The sequence below is a fragment of the Strix uralensis genome, chromosome 10 (assembly GCF_047716275.1).
Source record: "Strix uralensis isolate ZFMK-TIS-50842 chromosome 10, bStrUra1, whole genome shotgun sequence".
NCBI lineage: Eukaryota > Metazoa > Chordata > Aves > Strigiformes > Strigidae > Strix > Strix uralensis.
In genome coordinates, this window is record NC_133981.1 from 21,410,572 (window position 1) to 21,431,888 (window position 21,317).

Sequence of the window (21,317 nt, forward strand, 5' to 3'; positions counted from 1 at the left end):
TGCTCTGTGTTGGTTCTGGTTAGATGTTGATTGCATTAGTTGCTGTATTTGGTTAGTTATAGAACATTATTATTAAATAATTTTGCATTTGTAAGATAAAAGCACGTTAGGTGGACTGGATTGATCGTTCTGCATCAGTTAATGATACCATCTGTCTTCAAACTTTGGCAGAGGAAATATTTCATATTTTACAGATCTAGTGTTTTGATACGGATGAGCCCGACAGGACGCGTAAGCTATGTGAAGCATTCTTATGCATGGGTTTTCATCAGTGCAGATGATGGTCTTTGTGTGTATCATCCTGACTGCCTGTAAACAAGAGTGCAGTAGACACTTATCTGTAGATGAAGAGCCTGTTTTTATAGCAATAGAATTATAACAAATGAACAAACTGGATGAATTAAAGATCGTTTTCAAGATCCAGAACCTTTAATCTCAGGTCACTGTGATCAAATTCAGCATGACTCAGGATTACCATTTCATGGCAAATCAGTCCAGTCCAGAAGTAGGGGGAAAGGTGAGGGGATCAAACATAATTGGTACCCTTGTTGAATGAATTGCTCAGATATCAAGATCTGAATGAAATTGTAATACCTTCTCACTTTTACCAGGCAGGTCTAATAGGTCAGAGTTTGGTAGGTCAGTGTAAAAGGAGCTTGAATTACCCATCCTGGGCTGTATCAGTCCTCTGAGGGTTGACAGGCAGTGAACTTCATATGCACTAAGCTTAATTGCAAATAAAGGCTGTGACACAAACAAAGCTCAGGAAGTTAAAAGATTAATGCTGTTAGAGTCTTTTTATGTTGTGCAAGCCCGTTTCCATAATAAAAGGAATTGTTCATTTTTCCAGTAAATTCTAAAATCTTGAGGGCACATAAATGGAAAGTGGTATTGGTACTTGGTATTAATAGTCTCACGTAGTTCCTTTTGAAGTTTTTTGTTGGCTGCTCTTTTTCATAATCATTAAACAAATAGAGCATTTTCTTAAGATTTTTTAAAGTTGTGCAACATGAGCAATATTTTGTTTTCTTAAAAGGGCTTTTCTTCAAAGTCCATCGTAAGCCTGCAAAGTATGTAGTATTTTACAGCCATCTTCAAAGACATCAATTCTGACAGTATATGGATACTACTACATGCTGATGTCTCAAAATTTTTTACCTACTTTATGCTCATGCTTGATCTTAAAAAAGCAAGCAAACAAACAAACAACCCCCCCCACCAAACAGGTGTGTAACGTTAAATAAAAGTTGTGGCCTCGCAGGATATACAATTTCCCTAAAGTGACGAAGAATTTTCAAGGAGAGAGTGAGGACTATGCTGAGCAGTAGAAACTCAGAGGGGAGAAGGAAGAGCTATCTGATATTTATCAGTGGCATTGGTTTCTTTGAGATAAAATGAAGGGGACAATAAGGAATGTGGAAAAGGATACAGAGGGAAGATCTGTTAAGATGATCTTCAGGAACAGCTGTAGACATAGGAGGCATATAGGGAGACGGGAAAAATATAATTATGTTTAACAGAAGGGATAGCAGAATAAGGGCAACAGACACACACAAAAAGTCTGCCTTTTAGCATCCTGGATATTTCTGCATGACCATTCAGTTCACCTCTGCTTATCATTTACATAACCTGTAGAAAACAGATGCATACTCAAGATGTCTGCCTGAAAGGAATGACTTCACCCATAGCCCTGTTATTTCAAGGTGTTTGCACTTTCAATATTCACCAGAATTATTTCATAATATAATAGGATGCTATCGGTGTTATTTAAATTGATAACAGTCTCTAAATATTGCTAAAGCGTACATTGAAAGTGTGTCTGATTTTCTTGTCTTTGTCTCTTGTTTAGTGTTAATGTGTGTCATGCTTAAGGGATGTATTAATGAACCTTTTTTTTTTATCCTGCAATGACAATCCTCTAGGCCCAGTCTCTTCATTAATGAATAATGATGGAACAGACTAGGCAGTTGGGTCACTTTATCCTTTAAGTGCGATGAACAGTCCTGAAGAGAATGCTGCATTGCAGCTATAAGCAAAATGGCTGTACAGATGACAAAATACTTTTGAATCATAGTCTGCATTTCTGGAACATTCTCAGTTTCAGGAAGACTGCCAGTTTCCCAAAACATTTTTTCTTAGGAAAGGATTCTTTTCTTGCTATTTAAGAAAGACTTATTCCAATGCCTTCTATTTTATGAACTTGGAAACCTGAGCTTCAATAAAATTATAAAGTTACTTATCGTGCTGTGTTCAACAGCCATTGAAAAGGACTTGGGAAGACTTCTGTTTCATAATATTTGTATAGCAGTTGGCTATGAATTGGCCATGAATTTGAACTGATTTTCCCCAAAACATTTTGTGTGAGGCAGGAACCATACAAGAACAATAAGATGACCGGTTAAGGAACTATGCAAAGAAAAGCTTGCTCTCCTACCAGAAGGGAAGCATGCAAAAATCAAAATAAGATTTCCAATGGGACAAGCTAACACCTCTAGGTTAAGTCAGGTAAATGTTTTAAATGCTCCTTTTCTTGGGGTGAGCATAACTAGGACAACTTCATTTTTCCATCTCTTTCAGAGCAAAGGATGTAACTAAGTCCCTAAGTAGTGGTTATCTAAATCTACGGCTCTGTGTTACATGATAAAAGTCTTGGAGTGCCTAGAATTCTGCTCCGTTTTCATATAAGAGAGTTAGTTTTAGTTGCTTTTCTTTAATCTCTTAGCTTTTCGGCTTCTTGATCTTTTTGTTTCTCTTTACTTGCAAGAATTTGTTTCTAATTTGACAAAATAAATGATTGTGTTCTCTTGTTGTGTGATGCGTGGCTTCATCTCCAAATATGTGTATTTGTGGGATGAGGAGGTACATGTCTCTAGCAGCAACTTTGAGAAGCTGAGGTGAAAGTGGTCTAAATCAACCCCAGTCTAAGGGATTTACCTGTGCTCAGCCTCTGGATTTATTCTGGAACATCTATTCCTGATTAACCATTATGGATTAACTCTTTGTATGGATGTTCTTATTTTGGATTAAGAGTGCCTCTTCCCAGTTGAGCTGGATTAAGCAAAGCAGTGAATTAATCGGCTGGAAGTAAAATGAAGTGGCTAGCACAGTTTAAACATAGGTAACTGCTGTATAAGGAAAATGATTAAAGCCGTAAATTGATTAAATGATTTCTAATTTGAGATCTCATTTTAAATAAAAACTTAAGCTTCCACATGCATAGTGAAGATTAATTAATAACTGTAGGGGTTATTTTTGGGGCATTAAGAAAATGTGATTTTTGTTTACTCACTGAAGCTGCCCGAGGATGGTTGTTAATATGAATTTGGTGGTTCTATTATGATACAATAGAATATTCTGCTAATGCGTCTAACACAAATTCATAATGCGAGCACACTTCTGCCAGAACTTTGATACAGAACTGCCTTATTACATCCTTTTTGCCAAAAGACACACGAAGTTTTCAACTTCTCAAACCATGGAACACAAAATTTAAAAGATGGAAGAAGTCATTCTTAACATAAAGAACACATAGGTATTATGACCAAATAAGTGAAGAGATTTGAATACAAATCCTTCCCCACTTTTGTCACCTTGAATAGAGCTTCTTTATAGTTGAGCAATTTTCAGTGGTTTTTTGGATTGCTAGAACTCCATCTCTTGTATCTCAAAAATGTTTCCTACTTCTGTCATCAGTGAGGACTGGGTTTTGGATCTGAAGTCGTCTCCTTGCAGGAGTCTCCCAGGGTGTGCTCTTGCTTCGTGCTTGCTGTTTCTGTCTCATGTCTGCCTCTGCTAGCTGGCATTCCCACAGGTTTGAGCTGACCAAGATCAGTAGCGGTAGTTATTTGGATGCCCCTACCCGTCTGAAAGGATTTCCATGTCAATCCAGCAATAAAATGCAAAATGAGATGCAGGTCAGAGTCTCAGTTTTCTACAGAATATACAATGGAAGTTACATATTAAATAAAGAGTGAAAAACAGCCTGGTGAGATACACTATTCATTTGTGGAGAAAAGTTACAAGCAAACCTTGGTTAAGTCTTACCTGTTCTAGAATATTTCTATTAAGATTGGATTTTTCAAGTGGGACCAGTTTAGTGTGCATAAAAATATGGTGTCCTTGGCTGCTTCTGACTTACATTCTTACTACAGCTGGTGACTCACCTTCCTTGGAGTACTTACTTTATAATTTAATGTAGTGTTTGATTTGCACTGGAGAAGAATCTGCAGAACTTCAGTAGTGATTATTGCATTCAGGTTAGGTTAGTTATGTTGAAGGCTAATCAAGGTGATTGACAATATATGCTTCATACGAGAGAGAGTCTATTCTTTTGGGTTTTTTAGTGTGCTAAATTAGGAGGCGTCTGTAGGTGTTGTGTTTGTTCCTATTGGAGTTCTGCTGCATGTGGGTATAAGAATAAAATAATGCTGTATCCCACAGTACATCTTGGGATTGCTTTGGTCGCAGTTCAGATTTTCTAACAATTAAGAAAATAAAACAGTCAAGAAAACATTGTCACTTTTCACAGTATTAAAAGAGGCATCTCTTGGTATTATCCTGTTTTTATTATCTTTATATAAGGCTGAGAACTCTTTTGAGGAACAACACGACATCTGTTCCATTAGTGCTATCATCCCAACTAAAACACTGCTCTTTTACACCTAGGCAGCTTTTGTGGACTGAATTAACTAATTACCAGAAGACTGGAAAGTCTTGAGATGTTCTTTGCTATCTTTTCTCCACTTACCTAGAAAATGGGGCAATAGGGAGCTTGTTTGACTCGCTAAATTATCAGTGCTTAGTGACTCTCAACTTTGACTATGTATCTGTGTTCAGTTATGAGATATTAGCTGTAATAGTGTTTGTGTTGGCACCTTTAGGTGAAATTTAACAGCTTCTTTCACTTTTATTGTTCCTTCAAGTCTGTGTGGTACTTAAGTCTACAGGAGGGGCAGATGATGATCTAAAGGATGGGGTCCCACTTGTTCATGAAGAGGATGGAGCAAGCGGGTAATGATGAGTGCAGCATTATTACACAGGTAACAGTGAGCACAACAGTGCGTGTGCTATGTTAGAGGTTTCAAAGGTCTAATTATTTTAGTGCTCCTGAGCAGTGGGGTGTAATCCACTGGATGCTCAAAAAGCATTTTATTGTCTCCTCACAAGTTGGGCATTGTGGTTTTGAGTGACATCATTGTCACTTGCAGGAGTGATAGTGGCGTTTGATGTTGCTTGCAGATGGCACAATGATCATAGCACTTTGTTTTCTTCAGTGTTCTCACTTTTTTTTTAGATACCTTGAATACTCTCCTGAATACCCAGCAGCCTAAGATACACTATAGCAAATGCTCTGCCTCTTGCAAAGGCATAGCTTGAAGTGAGTACAGTTGCTGTGTAGCTGACAAGCTGACATTACTCACAGGAAAAGCAGATGACACTGACAAAGATAGCAGTGAAATTAAGAAGAGTTGCCAAGTAGCAGCACTTGAAGGTAACACCTCAGAAAAATGCACCTCATTGCTATCTGGTTTATTTGTGGTTTTTTTTTTCATAAGTGAGGGTTGGAAAGAATCATGCTATGGAAGCAGACTCGGCAAAGTGGGTTTTGGTATTTTCATTTTGACTCCCTTATAGACGTCACAACAACGTGTCTCTTTCTTTGCAATATAAGATTTCTTCTTCTGATATTTATTTTAATGTAATAGATTAAAACATCTATATGAGGAATTAGCTACCTTAACCTACAAATTCCTGGCCTTGTCTAGAAAAAAAACCCTCTTTTTTTATGCTGCTGTTGTTATGAGAGCATATGTTGTTATGCTATGATACTTTTAACCTTTCCAGTAGACTTCTTCAAATAAATATGAGCTGTAGACCCTTGGAACTCTTTATGCTAAAGAAACTGTGGTGACTGCAGTGACAAATAATAATAGTGAAGACTCTTCATATAAAAAGAGAAATCCGTGGGACTTTCAGGATACTGCATAAGAGCCTCACACTGTACTGACTTAGAAGTCTGTCTAATGTGTCTTCAGCTGCATAATGTCTTCCCCTCTCAGGCCATGCTTTCCTGGTTGCACATGCTTTATTCCTTGGGCATTTGCTTTCCCAGATTACTGTGACTGCCATCCTGAGTGGGCATGCTCTATAGAACTGCACAGAAAATCATGAGAATTTTAGGCCACATCAGCCTGAAAGTACATTATAGTGTGGAGAAGCCAGCTGAGGCTCTCCTAAGTATGTATTAAGTTGTATTGAATTTCAGTCAGATGGCCTCAGTTTCTGGGACATTTCATTGACATGTATGTCCTTTGAATGTAATGTTTTCTTGCAGAACCTCAAGTGACATGAAGTTGTACTGTGATAACAAATGGGAGAAATTGAAGTTGAAGGCTTTTTATCACCTATGGACAGTAGACACTCCAGCAGCTATTTTTGTAATTGTGGATTTCTTTGTTGTGGTGTTGCTCAGCAGCAGGGATCCCCAGGACCCCCCAGGTCCCCCAAAGTCAGTGTCACTGGTCACACTCACTTGCCGTTGACACTAAGTATAGGCCTGTGCACAGGTGGACATGTGGCTCCATCCTTTCTTTCCTCCCCCTTCTGCTAGGAGAGGATCCTATGCATAGACACCATTTGCCCACTGCTAACTCTGGTCCTGCTGGTGGATCGATCGGTGGTGGTTACCAGTTGGGCTGCACTTACTCCAGGGCTTAGAGGAGCCTGCACACACGTGGCTCCCAGCTGGCAGATGCTTCCATGCAGGCACACACTTCAGCCATATAATCAGAGCCTCCCTACAGACCGTGACTGATGGTAGTGTTTCTGTTGGGGGACTTGCATTTCCCCAGGCTGTGCTGTATCCACACAGACAGGCAGAAGCTGCCTCTGTAACAACCAGAGTAGTTTGCTTGTCAGCAGCACTACTCAAACTGTGGTTTGGGAACAGAGAATCACAGATTGATTTCAGGGTCTTTTTTCCCTCTGCATCCCCTGTGGTTGCTATTAGCAATACATGTGAAGTGGTGAATTTTTTTGTGGGGTCTGGTGAGAGTGATGGTAAGTGGTTATGAAGGTGTGTTAATTAAGGAAGGCTTTGCACTTTGACTTTATTATGTGCTCATTTATTGTTCTTTTTCTTGACTAAGGCCTTGGATCTCCTCCATTAAACTTACACAGTTGCTCTTCTCTGCCATTACCCGATTCATATGTTAGTGCTTTTTCAAGCCTGATCCTACAGAATAGCTAGTGAGTGTGTCTTAAGCTGTAGTCAGGGATGCTTGATATGATTTAAACATTAAGGGCAAGAAAAGCTTTCACATTATCTGGAACAATCATATTATAAGTCAGCATGTATTGTAACAGCATGTTTTTGATAACTGTTTCCCTCATACTCTCTGTCAACTTCATTGAAATGCTCCCATTTTATATATGTCTTACGTTTCAATAGGAAATCAGAGCTTTGTGGGTAATACATAAGCCTGTGCAGAGGGTATTTGTACAGTCTGCTCTAAATCATAATGTTACCTTCTGTGGGAGTGAAATCCTAGCTTTGTTTAAATAACCAAAAAAAGACATTTGAAGAAACTGTCTCAAGGCTTTGACAAGGCAAAGGGGGGATGGCGGAAAGAAATGATTACATTCCCCTGTTCCCTCTCAGTCTCTTCCAAAAAGCCCCAATACCAGTAAACTGCTGAGGGTATGTGATGCTGAACAAATCCGCAGTACCCAGCATCTGTGTGGTATCCCACTGGCTTGGGGTTGGTTGGCTTAGCTGCAGTAAGGGCCTTCCATAACTTTTGAGCTGTCTCTTAGTGCTAGGTGAAGATCTGCACTGTTACTGCACTGTTGTTTATATATAATGTAACAAGGAATTTATAATGACTTTTTTATTATCTGGTTGGTAATGGGTGGGAGCTGGATGGTGGATATACATACTAGATTATTAGTATTTATTAGTATTGCTGCCCTCAATCTGTAATGACTTTATTGTACTTGATACTGCATCAAGATAGAGGAAAAGAAAAACATCTCCAGGAGCCTGTGTACACCAGATGAGACATATATAAATGGTGTAATGATTACTGGGTGCAGTAAAAGCTGAAGAAATGGTTTCTGCTGGGATGATTATCGTCCCTCTCAACAGCCATACTCCCACTGACAGCAGTACATTTCTAAAAAAGAAACCCTAATTCCTCTTTCTTCATACTGGACCTTCAGCTCTCATTGAATGCTCTGTTACCAGCCTTTGCAGGAAGCTTTTTGTTGTCTGTTTAGGCAACAAAAATATTAGTCATCTGTTACAATGCATATCTTGCCTTTAATATTCGATGTCTCATCTGTTGCCTTGATATTGGCTCATGGTTATGCACTGCACGTAAGTCCAGTCATTAGATTATTACAAAGTTGTAGCATGTCTTTCAGAGAGTGGCTTTTTTCTAGGCTACGTTACAGTCGCTATCGGGAACCATTTCTGGTTCTGCTGTTATTAGTCATCTTATGTAATTTACTTGTTCCTGGTTAATAGCTTCTTTTCAGAGCATTTTTACTTTAAAAAGAAATAAGAAAAAGATAGAAGAAATAAAGCCAAAATGGCTAGATGGGGAAATGAATGAAACATGTCATGGAGCATTCAGTGCTGCTTGGCAGTAGTAAATCCTGCATGGCATCTTGCAGCTGAGTGTAAATCAGGAATCCCAGGAGATGTGAATTTCCTCCCCTGAACTGCCCCCAAACTGTCTGGGGCAAGAACTTCAGCCTTTTGCTGCCTCATAAAATTGGGATTAAGTTGCTGATGCATTTCTATGGCTAGAAAGAGATTGAGAGATAGAAACTCATTGTAGAAATGCAAGTTGTTATGTATCTTCCTAACATTTGCATTAGATGCATCAGTCTATGAGAAGGAATTTTAAGCTCTTCAGTTACTTTATTTTTAAAGAAGTCATTGATTTAGAGATGTATTTACATACTTTGTGTGACTTGAGTGATTGTTTTGATTGCAGCCTATAACAGGGAAGGTTTATGCAAGGGTTTTTGTGGTCAGTTTGCTGCTTTTCCAGATGAGTGGTCTTGTCCTGCAGGGTGGCAGCTGAAGCGGTGGCAGAACTCAAGAGGGCAGGACATGGGGACTTGGCCAGTTGTTGCTGTTAGATGTGAAGAGGGAGGATGATTAATGAGGAGATGGAGAGGGAGTTAATTCATTTCCTGGTTCTGCCACTTCTGTGCCCCTCTTTTCTGTATGTTGGCTATTTAGATCTAGCTGTAAAGCATTTGACTCAAGGAGGTTCGAAATCCTGCAAGGGTCTGCTGGCAGAACTGACAGATGGACTCATGGAAGTAGTAGCACCAGCAGTGTAAAGCTTACAGGACATGTGCTAGATGATTTGTAATTCCAAACGCTTTAGGTTTTTGGACAAGTTTCTAAAAATTTATGTAAGCAAATGTAAGCAAGTAATATTAATGAAAACAGGTAATGACATTCATTACAGTTTACAGACAGCTTTGTTGTTCTGAGATTAGAAGGAAATTATTATTTGTTGAGGTTCATTCACTACTGAAATTCAAATTCAGCTTGCTGGAACTAGTAAATGTTCTCATTAAATACTCTCCCACTGATGGACTGGATTCTCTCAACTGATTTTATTTTAATATGACCTAAACAGAATTTCAATGTACTGCATCCAAAATTTTTTCAAGCAACATATGTGATACAACTGGGAGGTCACCGAGGCATCCATCCTAGCTGTGAATATTTTCACTTTGTGTTTCACATCTTTGGTGTATGTTTTAGTTTGAAAAAGAATCATCTTGTGTCAGTAAAACAGGTAGTTTAGTGCAATGTGTGTTTTTGTGGCATATCTGGTACCAAAGCAGGTGTTTGTTTTACTTTAAACAAGTGCCATGAAGACTTCACGACCTAATGAAGACTGATGTTGGGTTACATCATAGTGTACTTGATGACATCATTATACATAAGGGACAAAAGTAGACCTTCCTCAGCATTTGATTAAAACCATACAGTAATCACAGTTTACTGTGGATGTCTCCTTGCCTTCCCCAGTTTCTTAGGTAGGGACAGTTTCCTAAGGCAGATCTCGGAAACTAAATCTGTTAGTTAACTAGTTACTACTACGTTATTCATTTGAATTGAAAATTTGACTTTTTCAGCTCTTCCAGTCACTAGAGAGATAATACTGCTTAGATTCAAGTGGAAGAACTGAAAGAAAAAAAGGACTGCTGTCACTTCTAGCTTTTTCAAGAGAGAAAAGCAAAATCGTGCACAGAAATTTGCTTCCAAAGCCAGAGAGTAAAATCCCACTAAAAAATGTTGAATGAGATTGTGGGTATGAATTTTCTATGTTACAACAGCAGTAACTGGGCTAATATTTCTAATTCATGTTATGAAGTTATGAGAATTTATATGAGTGCTACGGAAGCTGGTGGCCTTGGCAAGTTACACTAAAGGACTATGTAACAGTAGTAATGGCGGGGATTGTTTCATAGTTAAATGTAAAATAAATGGAATTGGCGAAATGAGATGAAGGAAATAATTGTTGAGGTGATACTTTGTGGTGTTTTACTTTTTAGTTTCTGTGAAGACCTAGGTAACATGATGCTAGGAATGCTCATCCTTTGAGAAGAGTTTGAGACTAGGGTGATAGGAGCTCATGAGATAAAATATAGGTCTTTGTTTCCATAGGAAGAATTCATGCATGTCATACCTAATTGTCATTAGGGTTCACTAACCAGAATAGTTGGTTTACCTCTGAGCGTTAATTTCAGCAGCAGTTCAGCATCACTGTGAAGCCTTTACTTTCTTGCTGAACATTTTTTTTGCATTTGAAGTTACATGTGCTGTGATTTTTAAATTATGTTATTTACAGTTTTTGCTGTTTGGAATTTTTATCTACTTTTCTGGATGCATCAGAAAATGTACAGAAGAAAGTTAGTTAGTAATGAACAGTTTATTTGCACAATTAGTGCAAATGTAAATTCTCCGTTATTCATCTCATAATTTAAGCAGATGTGAAAAATTCTTTTTAAAGTTTTTGGGGTTTTTTAAATGGCTGCTTTAGTAGTGATGTGCTTTTGCTATTTTTTCAGCATCAAATTCATTCTCTGTTTGTCATGCTCCATTTGGTTGCAGTGGAGAAGACTGTCAGAGAAATACAATTTTCCAGGAAGCATTAATTGAAATGATGGTTTTATATTCAGCATGAAGTAACTAACAGATGTAGATAATAAACAGAGAAAATTCATTAAGTTGCATTTCTCCAGTTTTTTAATCTTTTTCTCCCTCCAAAAAAGCAATTAATTTAATATACTGCACAACATTGTAGAAAATGTTTTCTATCCAATCACTTTAATTCTCCCACAAATTTCGAACAAATCTGGGGGAAAATTTTTGGAAACTGACACCTTAAGAAATTATTCGAGTGCTGGAAGCATCAGTAATAAATTTTCACAGTATTTTTAAAACTGTGTGTACTATTTATATAAAAATTTAACCCAAATCTGCATAATCATTCTAAAAGATTTGGGTCAAGCAAAGAAGTATTGCACGGCTTTGACGTAGAAAAACACTAAAAAAAATAAAACATTCATGCTTGTGTGGACAAATGAACATAAAACCAGCCAGTCTGTGGCTTATTGTCATACAGAAGATAAGATGGAAGGCTGCTGCTTTGGCCAGTAAGTCTGGAGTTATATTGAACTGGTATTTCCATTCATTTTTTTTAGTCCCCACTGGTTCTTTCTCACTTTCTTAGATGTTTTATATCTTCATATAGAAATGGTATTTCAAATTACTTTCATTCACAATACTCTTTCATTATTGTCACAGGACTCAATACTTCAGGGACAAGTGAGAAATGAAAAAAAAAATCCCAAACAGTAAAAAAGTTAGTATCTGTAATATGAAAAAAAAACCCCACATTAAAAAAATCTAGCAGCAGGAAAGCCATCTCCTGGTTAAAAGTACTGGTGAGGACAGATGTCCACTTCCAGATCTTGCTGTGCTAATAGACGTTTTTACCATCTGTACTGCCTGTCAGCGCGCACTAGCTGGGAAGCAGCATCCCGCAGATCTGCCAGTACAATGAAAAGTGGGAGTGACCTCTAATCCTCTTCAAGCAACTCAGGTTTGCTCAGACACCTTTAGGACTACTTAAAATAATGTTTCTGAATAAAGCAGATTATTTGAAAAAAGTCAGGATTGTCCCCCTTATACCTTCTGGTGACAATAGTATGGAGAATTCACGGAAGCTTTTTCAAAATAAACATGTTGCCTCAGATTCTCAATCGTATTTCCCTTAGCTGTATCTCTTTGTATAGCTTTGGCTTCTCTATGTATTTTATTGTCCCTTTCTCACCTTATCTCTACAGTAATGCTTAGGACTGTTACGGTGTGATTTCATCAATTGATCTGTAGATTTCTTCAGTCTCTCCTCTCTCTCTCGCAATATAGGAGTTTGTTAATTTCTGGTGTTCAGTAGGAGGAAAAAAAAACCACACATAATTTTGCTGAAAAGGTTTTTTTGAATGATGGCCAGATCTCAGGAGAAGGCAAACCTTTTTGTTTGAACTGAACATTGAATTTTATTTTCCAGTATTTCTAAAAGATTTAAAAGAAAATAAATTTCATAATTAAAGGTAAGCATTTTTTTTTTTTTTTTTTGGTGGGACTTGGTGAGGAATTTCACCAAGACATAGATCTACAGAAAAGAATAAAATCACACACATGATTTACCCTTGTCTATTTATGGGTCTTAAGGGAGACAATATTTATTATGAAAAACGAAAGAGTACCATTAAATAAATTTATGTCCAAATTCCAATGTAGGTTACTTAGACTATAGTCTGGAAGATAATGGTGACCATAGATGCTTTAAACGCAGTCTAGTTCTCAACCTTACGGTGTCTAAATGAATGATTTTTGTCTTAGAGGAAAAGCAGCTCTTTGAGTTCCAGTATCTCTTTTGCTTTAGAGGCTTCTCTGTATGTGTGTGTATTTATATGTGCACTATAATCAGTAACATAGGACAGGATATCTATAATTTTTATGGCCTCCTGACTGTAAAGTATGTAGTGTAATTTCAAAGTCACGAATTCATTGTGTCTAGGTATATATAATTAGATTGTTGAAAAATACTGCAGCTATTTCCTGTACTATTTCAGCCATCCCTTCCATGCTGTTGAGTACCTGGTCATCTACTTACCTGCTGGAGCTGGCCCACCACTGTGCATATATGTTCTGTGTTGGAGAACAGACAGTTTTCAGACATCTCTTCCTACTACTTTCCAATGTACTTTTGAGTTTTTTCAGAGTTTTGTATTGCTGCTTGTAGATGCATTATATGAACATTTCTGCCAGAAATCCCTGCCACTCTCAATGCTGTCCATGGACTTTCCCCTTCATGTATGAAGTCACCGCTGTATCTGGAGTAGATTGTGTTTTGGGGCCTAGTGCAAATTGTGCTTGCCATTTTTAGTGAAAATTCTTCCTTGTATTGAAGGGCTTTGCAGCTCTCTGAAAGCTAATCGAACTGCGTTCGTTGTGTCTCTGCTAAAGGCTTGTCCCTATGTCAGGTCCTGTCAGTGGTGAGTGACTCCCCTGATCTCTCACATGTGTTGGCCTAACTTCTGTGATCTGCGTTGGTTCACAAAAGGGCAACGACACAAATGGCTCATAGCCTGCAATTTGTATTTCATAGGGGAAGGCATTTACCCCACGTTGGAAGCTGACTGGGAACTCATGGAGGAGTGGAGAGGTTTAACATGTTACTGTTTGAATCACGGAGAATAACGTAGACACACTTCATAATGGCTGGAACCTGTCTGTTACAGTGTCACTAAGCACTAGGTACTGAAAATTAAATGAGTGAGGTAATAATAACTACAGCATGCCTTTATCTGGGGAAGAGGATAGTATTTCTTAGAAGCTGAAGGTGAAATGAAAGTTTGATGAGTTAATCAAGAGCCAGAAGCTACACAACAGCTGTAATTATATACCCTAAGTGAAAGGTGAGTCAACATCTTTGCCTGTACTGTGGCAGGATTGATACGTTCAGAAGAGCATCGCTTATGTTCTGAGGAAGTTACGCTTGGGCCTGGTGCTTTCATCCAAGAGGTGACTTACTGGCATGGGCACACTGCTGGGAACAGTTGCACCAGTCCTGAATGAACGAGACATAAAGCTGAGTACCATTAGCACAGTAGGATCCTGACTGGTTTTGCTTGACATCTTGAAGGTGCTGTTAATGGGGCTTTCCATTCCTTGAGTACCCCGTAGGTGTTGATATGCTTTGGGGGAGGCAAGGACTTACCCCAAATTGTGTGAGGAGAGGAATCCTTACAGCATGGCATCGATCATTTCCTCTGGCTCTCTTGCAGACACCTTTGTATTCCTCTGAGATCAACTCTCAATTTAAGTATTTTCATTGTGTCATGTTAGGGTGGATAAGCATGAATAACTTTGTGTTGTTGATCACATTCAAAACCTACAGTTTACTAAACTTTCCAACTGATACCAAATATTGTTTAGCAGATATATGTAACCACGTATTTTATTGCAGTTCTTTATGCTACTGAGAGTGGTATACAGGCACAGTTATTCTACCCTAACACTTGCAAGGTTTTTTTTTCCCCCAAAAAGGCGCTAAATGTGCATTACATTAATATAATTTTAAAAATAGGAAAAAAGCACCTAAGTGGGCTGTTCAGCATAACCACACATTCTTACACTGTATCCTTAAAATATTCTCAAGTTGAAGTGTCATGCAAAATGCATGAATTTTTATATCGATTTAAGGAACCATATTGTTTCCTTGTTACTTTTTTTGCATATAGCCCCACTTTGGCTCTCTTTTTTCACTTAACACAAATTTGATGCAGCTCATTCCAGTGATTGTGTGGCAGTATATATGCAGCAAGAGAGGTTGCTTTGAAGTAGGACAAGACATGCTCTATTGATTTACACTTTGAGGTCATCGACCTGAGGTCAGAACAAAGATACGTATGCTGCTTCTACTCCTATTACCAGAAGCTGCCAACAGCTATTCCAACTTCATCCCAAATATAATTTATTTGTGCTTATGATCTGTTTTCAGAAGTCATTGCTTACATATATGTATGTATCGATATGCATAGGTCTTATTAAAGTAAACCTCCTAATTCAAAGATTTATGATTAAAACTAGCAGGAATTAGTACTAAATAGAGTCTGTAAGGATTCTGTTCAGAACTTAAGGACAAATCATCTTGCAAAAGCAAAATTTAAGTGGAATATCTACCTATTTGTTAGTATGCCATAGGTGGTACAGCTTGTAGTTGTTCTTGGAGAAATAATTTATAGATATGCAGATATAAGTGGGCATTTTCTATTTCACTGCGATTTTAATTTATTTTATTTTATTTTATTTACAGGATTAGCTGGCACTGCTGCAGACCTAGAAAAAAGAAAGCTTATTTTTGGAAAAAATTTTATACCTCCAAAGAAGCCAAAAACATTCTTACAGCTAGTCTGGGAAGCGTTGCAGGATGTGACTCTTATAATCTTGGAAATTGCAGCCATCATATCTTTGGGGCTTTCGTTTTATCAGCCACCTGGAGAAGGGAATGAAGGTAAAAACTTTTTATAGAAGTCATTTGTATAAGTTTAAGTAAAATCAGTCCTGCATCTCAAATTGATTCCATCCCCACCCTCTGGAAGGTCACTAACAGGAAATTTCCATGTGGTTTGTGCCTATTACTGTTACATATGGTACTGACATATTTTTTGTGCTTGACATTTCTTCATGCTGAACCTCGTGACATATGCTAAACGAGTTAAAGAAAAATCATAGTATTCTTATAAAACTGAAGTATTTTTGTGTCTGTTTTCACCTTTGAGTTTGTGTTTGGCGTTTATTCATCTTAGATGGTTGTTTACTGCATTATGGAGGATAAATATGTAATTGCTTATATAGCTGATGTATCCTATCTACATGAACATGGACAAGTCTTCAGCTAGTTTATACCAGCTGAAGACTTGAAATTGGTGAAACTCACTCATTTCAGTATTTTTAGTGATATAGCTAAGGCTAGTGAGCCTGGCTCACAAGGGAGTATTAGGGGCAAAGTCATGTTACTTATAAACTATATATTGCAGAATCCTTCTGTGATATCTGTAGAGAGTTTTAACACCCGTCCCGCCTCCCTGCCCCTCTCCTTTTTTCCCCCTTTGGAAAGTACTCTTGAATTCACATGCTTAAAATACTCATTCTTCTACATAAATGCAAGATTTCCATTTCTGGCAACTGATCCAGATTTTTTTTTTTTTCCCTACTCTCTCATAGACTTATAAAGCCGGATAAAATATGCTGTGTGAAATGACGTGAATAGCTTGGCGAATGTATGAAGAATGTCTTCCTCTAAATATAGCCTTGAAATGCTTTTTACATTCGCTTCAGTTTCCTTTGGCTACTTTCCTTGAAGACCCTTCCTTCTTCCTTTTCCATTCACAAGCAGAATAAGCACGTACCTATCCATAGCTCTTGTATCATATTTATGATTCTTTAATCCTTTATATATATAAAATCAGGAACCTTTTATTGCTTTATCACTGAATTTTGAATACATGACTATTGATTCAGCAGGTGTCTGATTTAGGCATGAAAAGATAAAGGAGTAATTTGGTTTTTAACTGAAGAAAACATTATTTACTGTTATTACCTCATATAGCTGGACATAGTAGAATATCTTGGGGACGTTGTAAACCATGAATGATGCTTTACAAAATTAGAATTTAGTTCTGCAAACTTTTTTCTTAGGCATAAGTGAGCAGGCTACTCTCTTATTTTTTAATTTATTTGGTGGGAAAGGAATTTTGAAAATAGGATTGTTACAGGTTTTAGGAAGAGGGGAGATGTGTCATCAGATGATTTTTTTTTTTCCAAATTATTATTCTTATTATTTTGATACAGCATTTAAAATGTTTCTTTTCCCATGGGAAGGCATGACACATCTGAGTCTGAAAAGCTCGGCAGCACAGCCTGGGAAAAATTGTTTGTGTTTTCCCACAGCACAGTATTTTATTCAGTGGTCACTCTTTTCCTTGTGTTTTTAGAATTGTTTTCCTGAAAGGTTTTGCCATTTTTACACAGGGAGAATAAATAAAGTTAGTGAATATCTTTTAATCCAACTTTCTGAACACATCATAAAGGTCCTTTACCTTTTTTTTTTTTAAAAAAGGCTTTCTTTGAGCAGTTATATAAATGTGGGAGATTCTCTTTCATTTTAAAATTAGTACGTTATAAACTGTTGCCAAGGATACCTATAGTTTATTGGTAGATGTCCTTTTTAAAGAGTCCTAAACATTGAAAGACTGATATATTAAGCTTGATTTTGCCACTGGTGAGGTGGGGTATAGTTGTACTTGAAATTGATTTAATGATTCTGCATAACCTTTGGTAACCAATTATAAAATAAAAGTATATGTAGACTAATGTTGAGTAAAATTCAAATGAACTCTTAACAAAGAAACAAAATATGCTGTTTTGCCTACACTTAAGCCAATTTATTGAACAATTTAAACTATTTCTTGAACTGAAGATGAACCTGGATGCAGACCAAACATGGCCTATCTGAGGAGATTGTAGTTTTTTGAAAGGGCAGCAACTTGTATGCTTTCTGTCTTGCAAAATGTCTGCTTATCTGATGAAATCTCATATTCGTTATACATTGCTTTAGATTGGTCCATCTGTGCATATCTGTTGTAACAGAGAATATGGAAAGAAAAATCATATAAGATGTAATGTCCTCACAGCAGTCCGTGTTATGCCTGATCTCATTTTCTTGAGGTGCGAGGGTAATATTGCCTGTGGGATGGAATAGGGAATCCCTACCCAGGGACAGGATAAGTGACAAATGTTCCTCTGGGAAGTGTGAGAACCTGTATTTTTCCTTTTCTGACTCTTCCCAAAATGAAAATTATTCATTCAAATGTACATGTATTTGCAAGTTTTATGTTTTTCTTGAAAATAATATGTTTTCTCCTGAAAACACAGCCCAGTGTTAGGAAGGGGAGCTGGCATTTCTTGCTGTCTACTCTTGAACTTGCCCAACTCCTCCAGAGCCTAATTAAAAAGTTTCTCTGGCAGTTTCTGGACAAACTTAGTAGTTGTGCAGTCCAGCCCCCTGGACGATGCCTGTGGGGAGCAGGTGAGAGGCAGCAGAGTCTCTGGAGCTCAGATCTCCCCTAGATCTCATCATGGAAGCAGTGTGGAGGGGCTGTGGTACCTGCTTACAGCTGCCGAAGCTTGGTCCATGGGCCGACTAGCTAATGGTCAGCTGCACTGGAAAGAATTTCTAGATTATGCGTTCTTAAATTTTTTTTTCCCCGTCCCTAAAAGTTGTTGGTATTTGATTTTGCTGGTTGATGACAAAGTGAAATATAAAGCTTGTGACAGTCATGTCTATCTACAGCTCAAGAAGAAGTCTCTTTTGTGTGACAGGACACTACTTTTTGATGCATAGCTGTTTTATAGTATATAAGACAGCCTGTTTTTTTGAATTCTATTTTTTTTCTTGCGTTTCAAAATTAAACGCATTTTCATTTTGAAAATCAGTCAACAAGACTGTTCTCCTTCCCATGCTGATTTGCCCAGTCATCACTGCTCATTACCTGAGCTCATCAACTTACTGTCATCTACATGGACCTTTCAGAGTCTAAAAACAATTGTAAACATAAATTCAATATGGCTGCAACGTAAAAGTCTTAAAAAAAAAGTAAAAAGGCGAAACCTTTATGAGCAGACAGGTGTGAGACGCTGTTGGTAAGTGGGATGGCAAAGGGAGATGATCGAGAACAGCCAGTTTCCACACAGGTTCATGGCCAATGTAGTGACACTGTATTTTTCTTATCACCGTGAAGTCTGTACTGTGAATTGGCTTCACGTTGCAGGGAAATTGTGCTGATTCTTTGGTCATGGCTACAAGTGCCTGTGATGATTTTATGCTTTTTTGATGTCTTTGAGGTCTGTGACTAGAACAGGATGGCGAACAGAGCATGAGCCTTTCTGTTGGAGACAGAACTATGTGAAAGTGGATGTTTCCACAGAAATAACGTTGTCAATGACAGAAACATTAACATTAGCCAAATGCTTTTTTTTCCCTTTGCTCAGAAAGACCTTGGTCTATCTTCAGGAGCAACTTGAATGAGAAGTCTGGCCAGGGAGTTGTAGCTGATGCCAGAAAAGATAATATGTCTTGGGAAATACCAGAGAAGGGTTTGGACAGGCTGGAGTCTACAATGAGAACTGGATATCTTTTACTTTCTATTATTGTCAAATACACAGAGGGACCTGAATAAAAGCTGACAGAGGTGTGGTGCAAGTTCATTAGCAGCCACCAAGGGGAGGTGGAAGAGCACCAGAAAAAGCCGGTGGAAAAGCAAGGCTGTGATTTGACTTAGCCTCTTCAGTCTCTACTGGGAGTGGAGCCTTGTGGATACTACTCAGTCGTAAGGAGCGGTTGTGCAATGCTCACACACGCACCATGACTGAGATGTTCGCTGTGGCAGGGCTGTGCCAGGCTCTTCCCTGAGCCACGTGCCTCGCAGCAATGGGGAGGGAGTGTTAAGAGCGGAGGGAAAAATTGAATTTCTCTCATGCTGGACATTTTGATATTCAGCATTTTTAAAAGAAATACTAACTTTACATGAAAGCTCAAATAAGAAAGGGATAATGGAGGTAAAAATTTACAGAATTCTAAAACTGGCCAATCTTTCAGCACTTTTGATTGACACAATACTGCCTTGCAATACTTCATTTGCTTATTGCTTAGGTCTAACTTGAAAAGTTGTGATGTCTATAAGTGACAGCCTTTCCTTGTGGGAATAAAGGATAATAACATGAAAATAAGAGATTTTAAGACACAGTGTCAGGGAAACACCACCTTGCGTATTTTTTTTATTGAGCTTACTTATACACTGCCTTTATATCGAATATATTTATAACTGCCTTTAACATATCCTAAAGTTTTATCTACCAATGACCTTATTAGTTAATAAATAAGTTGAAGTAATCTTTATTTTTTAGAATTGGTACAACTCTTTCTTTTCAGACACTTGAAACCTACTTTAATTTTTGAAGCTGTAACAGAATTAGCATTTAACCGGTTTCTGCCATTTAAGTGCAAAATATTTTTCTCCTGAGGCTTTTGAAGGAGGAATGCATGACAAAATGCACACATCTAAAAAATATTAGAGTGCATGAGTTGTTTCAGGAATCTTGTCTAAGGGTATAGACTAATGTATGTATGTTAGTGCATTTTGCTGTATTAGGCAGTTACAAGCTTAAAAGTTCATTTTCTTTGTGTATTTCTAGATTGGCTGTTATTTCCCATTTTAAGCTATGAATGTTGATACACTGCCAAATTTAAGCCCTTTGACTGTAGCATAATTGCATTTCCAAATATCTATAACACTATTTGGTATTATCTTGAGAAAAGTCAATAGATTATTATCTGGTGAGTTGCATTCAGTTACACTATTGGAAACAGTTGACATTTCTGTGGGTTTGAAGTATCAGTAGTGTCGTTCCGCAACCAATCTTAACTGGAAGTAGTAGTAATCCGTTGTTGATAGTACATGAAGTTTTTGTTCTACTGCAGTTCTTCATTTAAGATATGGATGAACCTTGGAAAATGTGATTTCATTTTCTGCTGCAATCACAAAATCTGATCTACATGAGTTACTAAGTAATAGTGTAGTTTTAATGCTTCTCCAGAAGTCACTTTAGTTCCTGTATTTCATATTTCTTAACAAGAGTGAAAGGTTCAAGAATTTTGTTCTCAGAAGCTATGCTAGAGTTGTTTTTATGATCTGCTTTGCATTCCCTTTTACCATCTGACAGGCCATTAGGAGCAATTGAGAACTTCTGCATAAATTATTGTCAGCCCTGTGGCAATTACTGCTCTCATTACTGATCCACACAGAATCATTTTTCCACTCTTTCAAAAAAGTGCAAAAGTGCTGCTGTGTTTTAGGAAACGTATTTTGAGAGAAAATTCCCGGTGCAGATGTAGTTTCTACTACAGTGATGATCACACAGGGGTGCGACTTACGCAAGTTAAAAATACTTTGTTCCTCAGAACAAAATCCTTCTGTGTCCTGGGTTAATAGATTGCAGACTGTTCCCTGAGCAAACAGAATAGTGAGCCTATGGTATGTAAAGAGGATTCAATGAATATATGGGATCCTGGCTTCATTTTTTTAAGGTATATTAGAGTTAGTCCAGGACTAAATTTGAAATATTTGTATATCAGTGTGTGGTGAAATCT

The 21,317-nt window shown here is 37.7% G+C and overlaps 1 protein-coding gene across 8 annotated transcripts in view; it reads left to right on the forward strand.

Annotated features, from left to right (window-relative positions):
• ATP2B2 (ATPase plasma membrane Ca2+ transporting 2) overlaps positions 1-21,317 on the forward strand; it is a 432,424-nt gene that overhangs the window by 284,746 nt on the left and 126,361 nt on the right. For all 8 annotated transcript variants that reach the window (XM_074879694.1, XM_074879691.1, XM_074879693.1 and 5 more), the window contains one exon: positions 15,423-15,620. In XM_074879694.1, the coding sequence (XP_074735795.1) occupies positions 15,423-15,620 (198 nt within the window). The remainder of the gene's footprint in view (positions 1-15,422; positions 15,621-21,317) is intronic.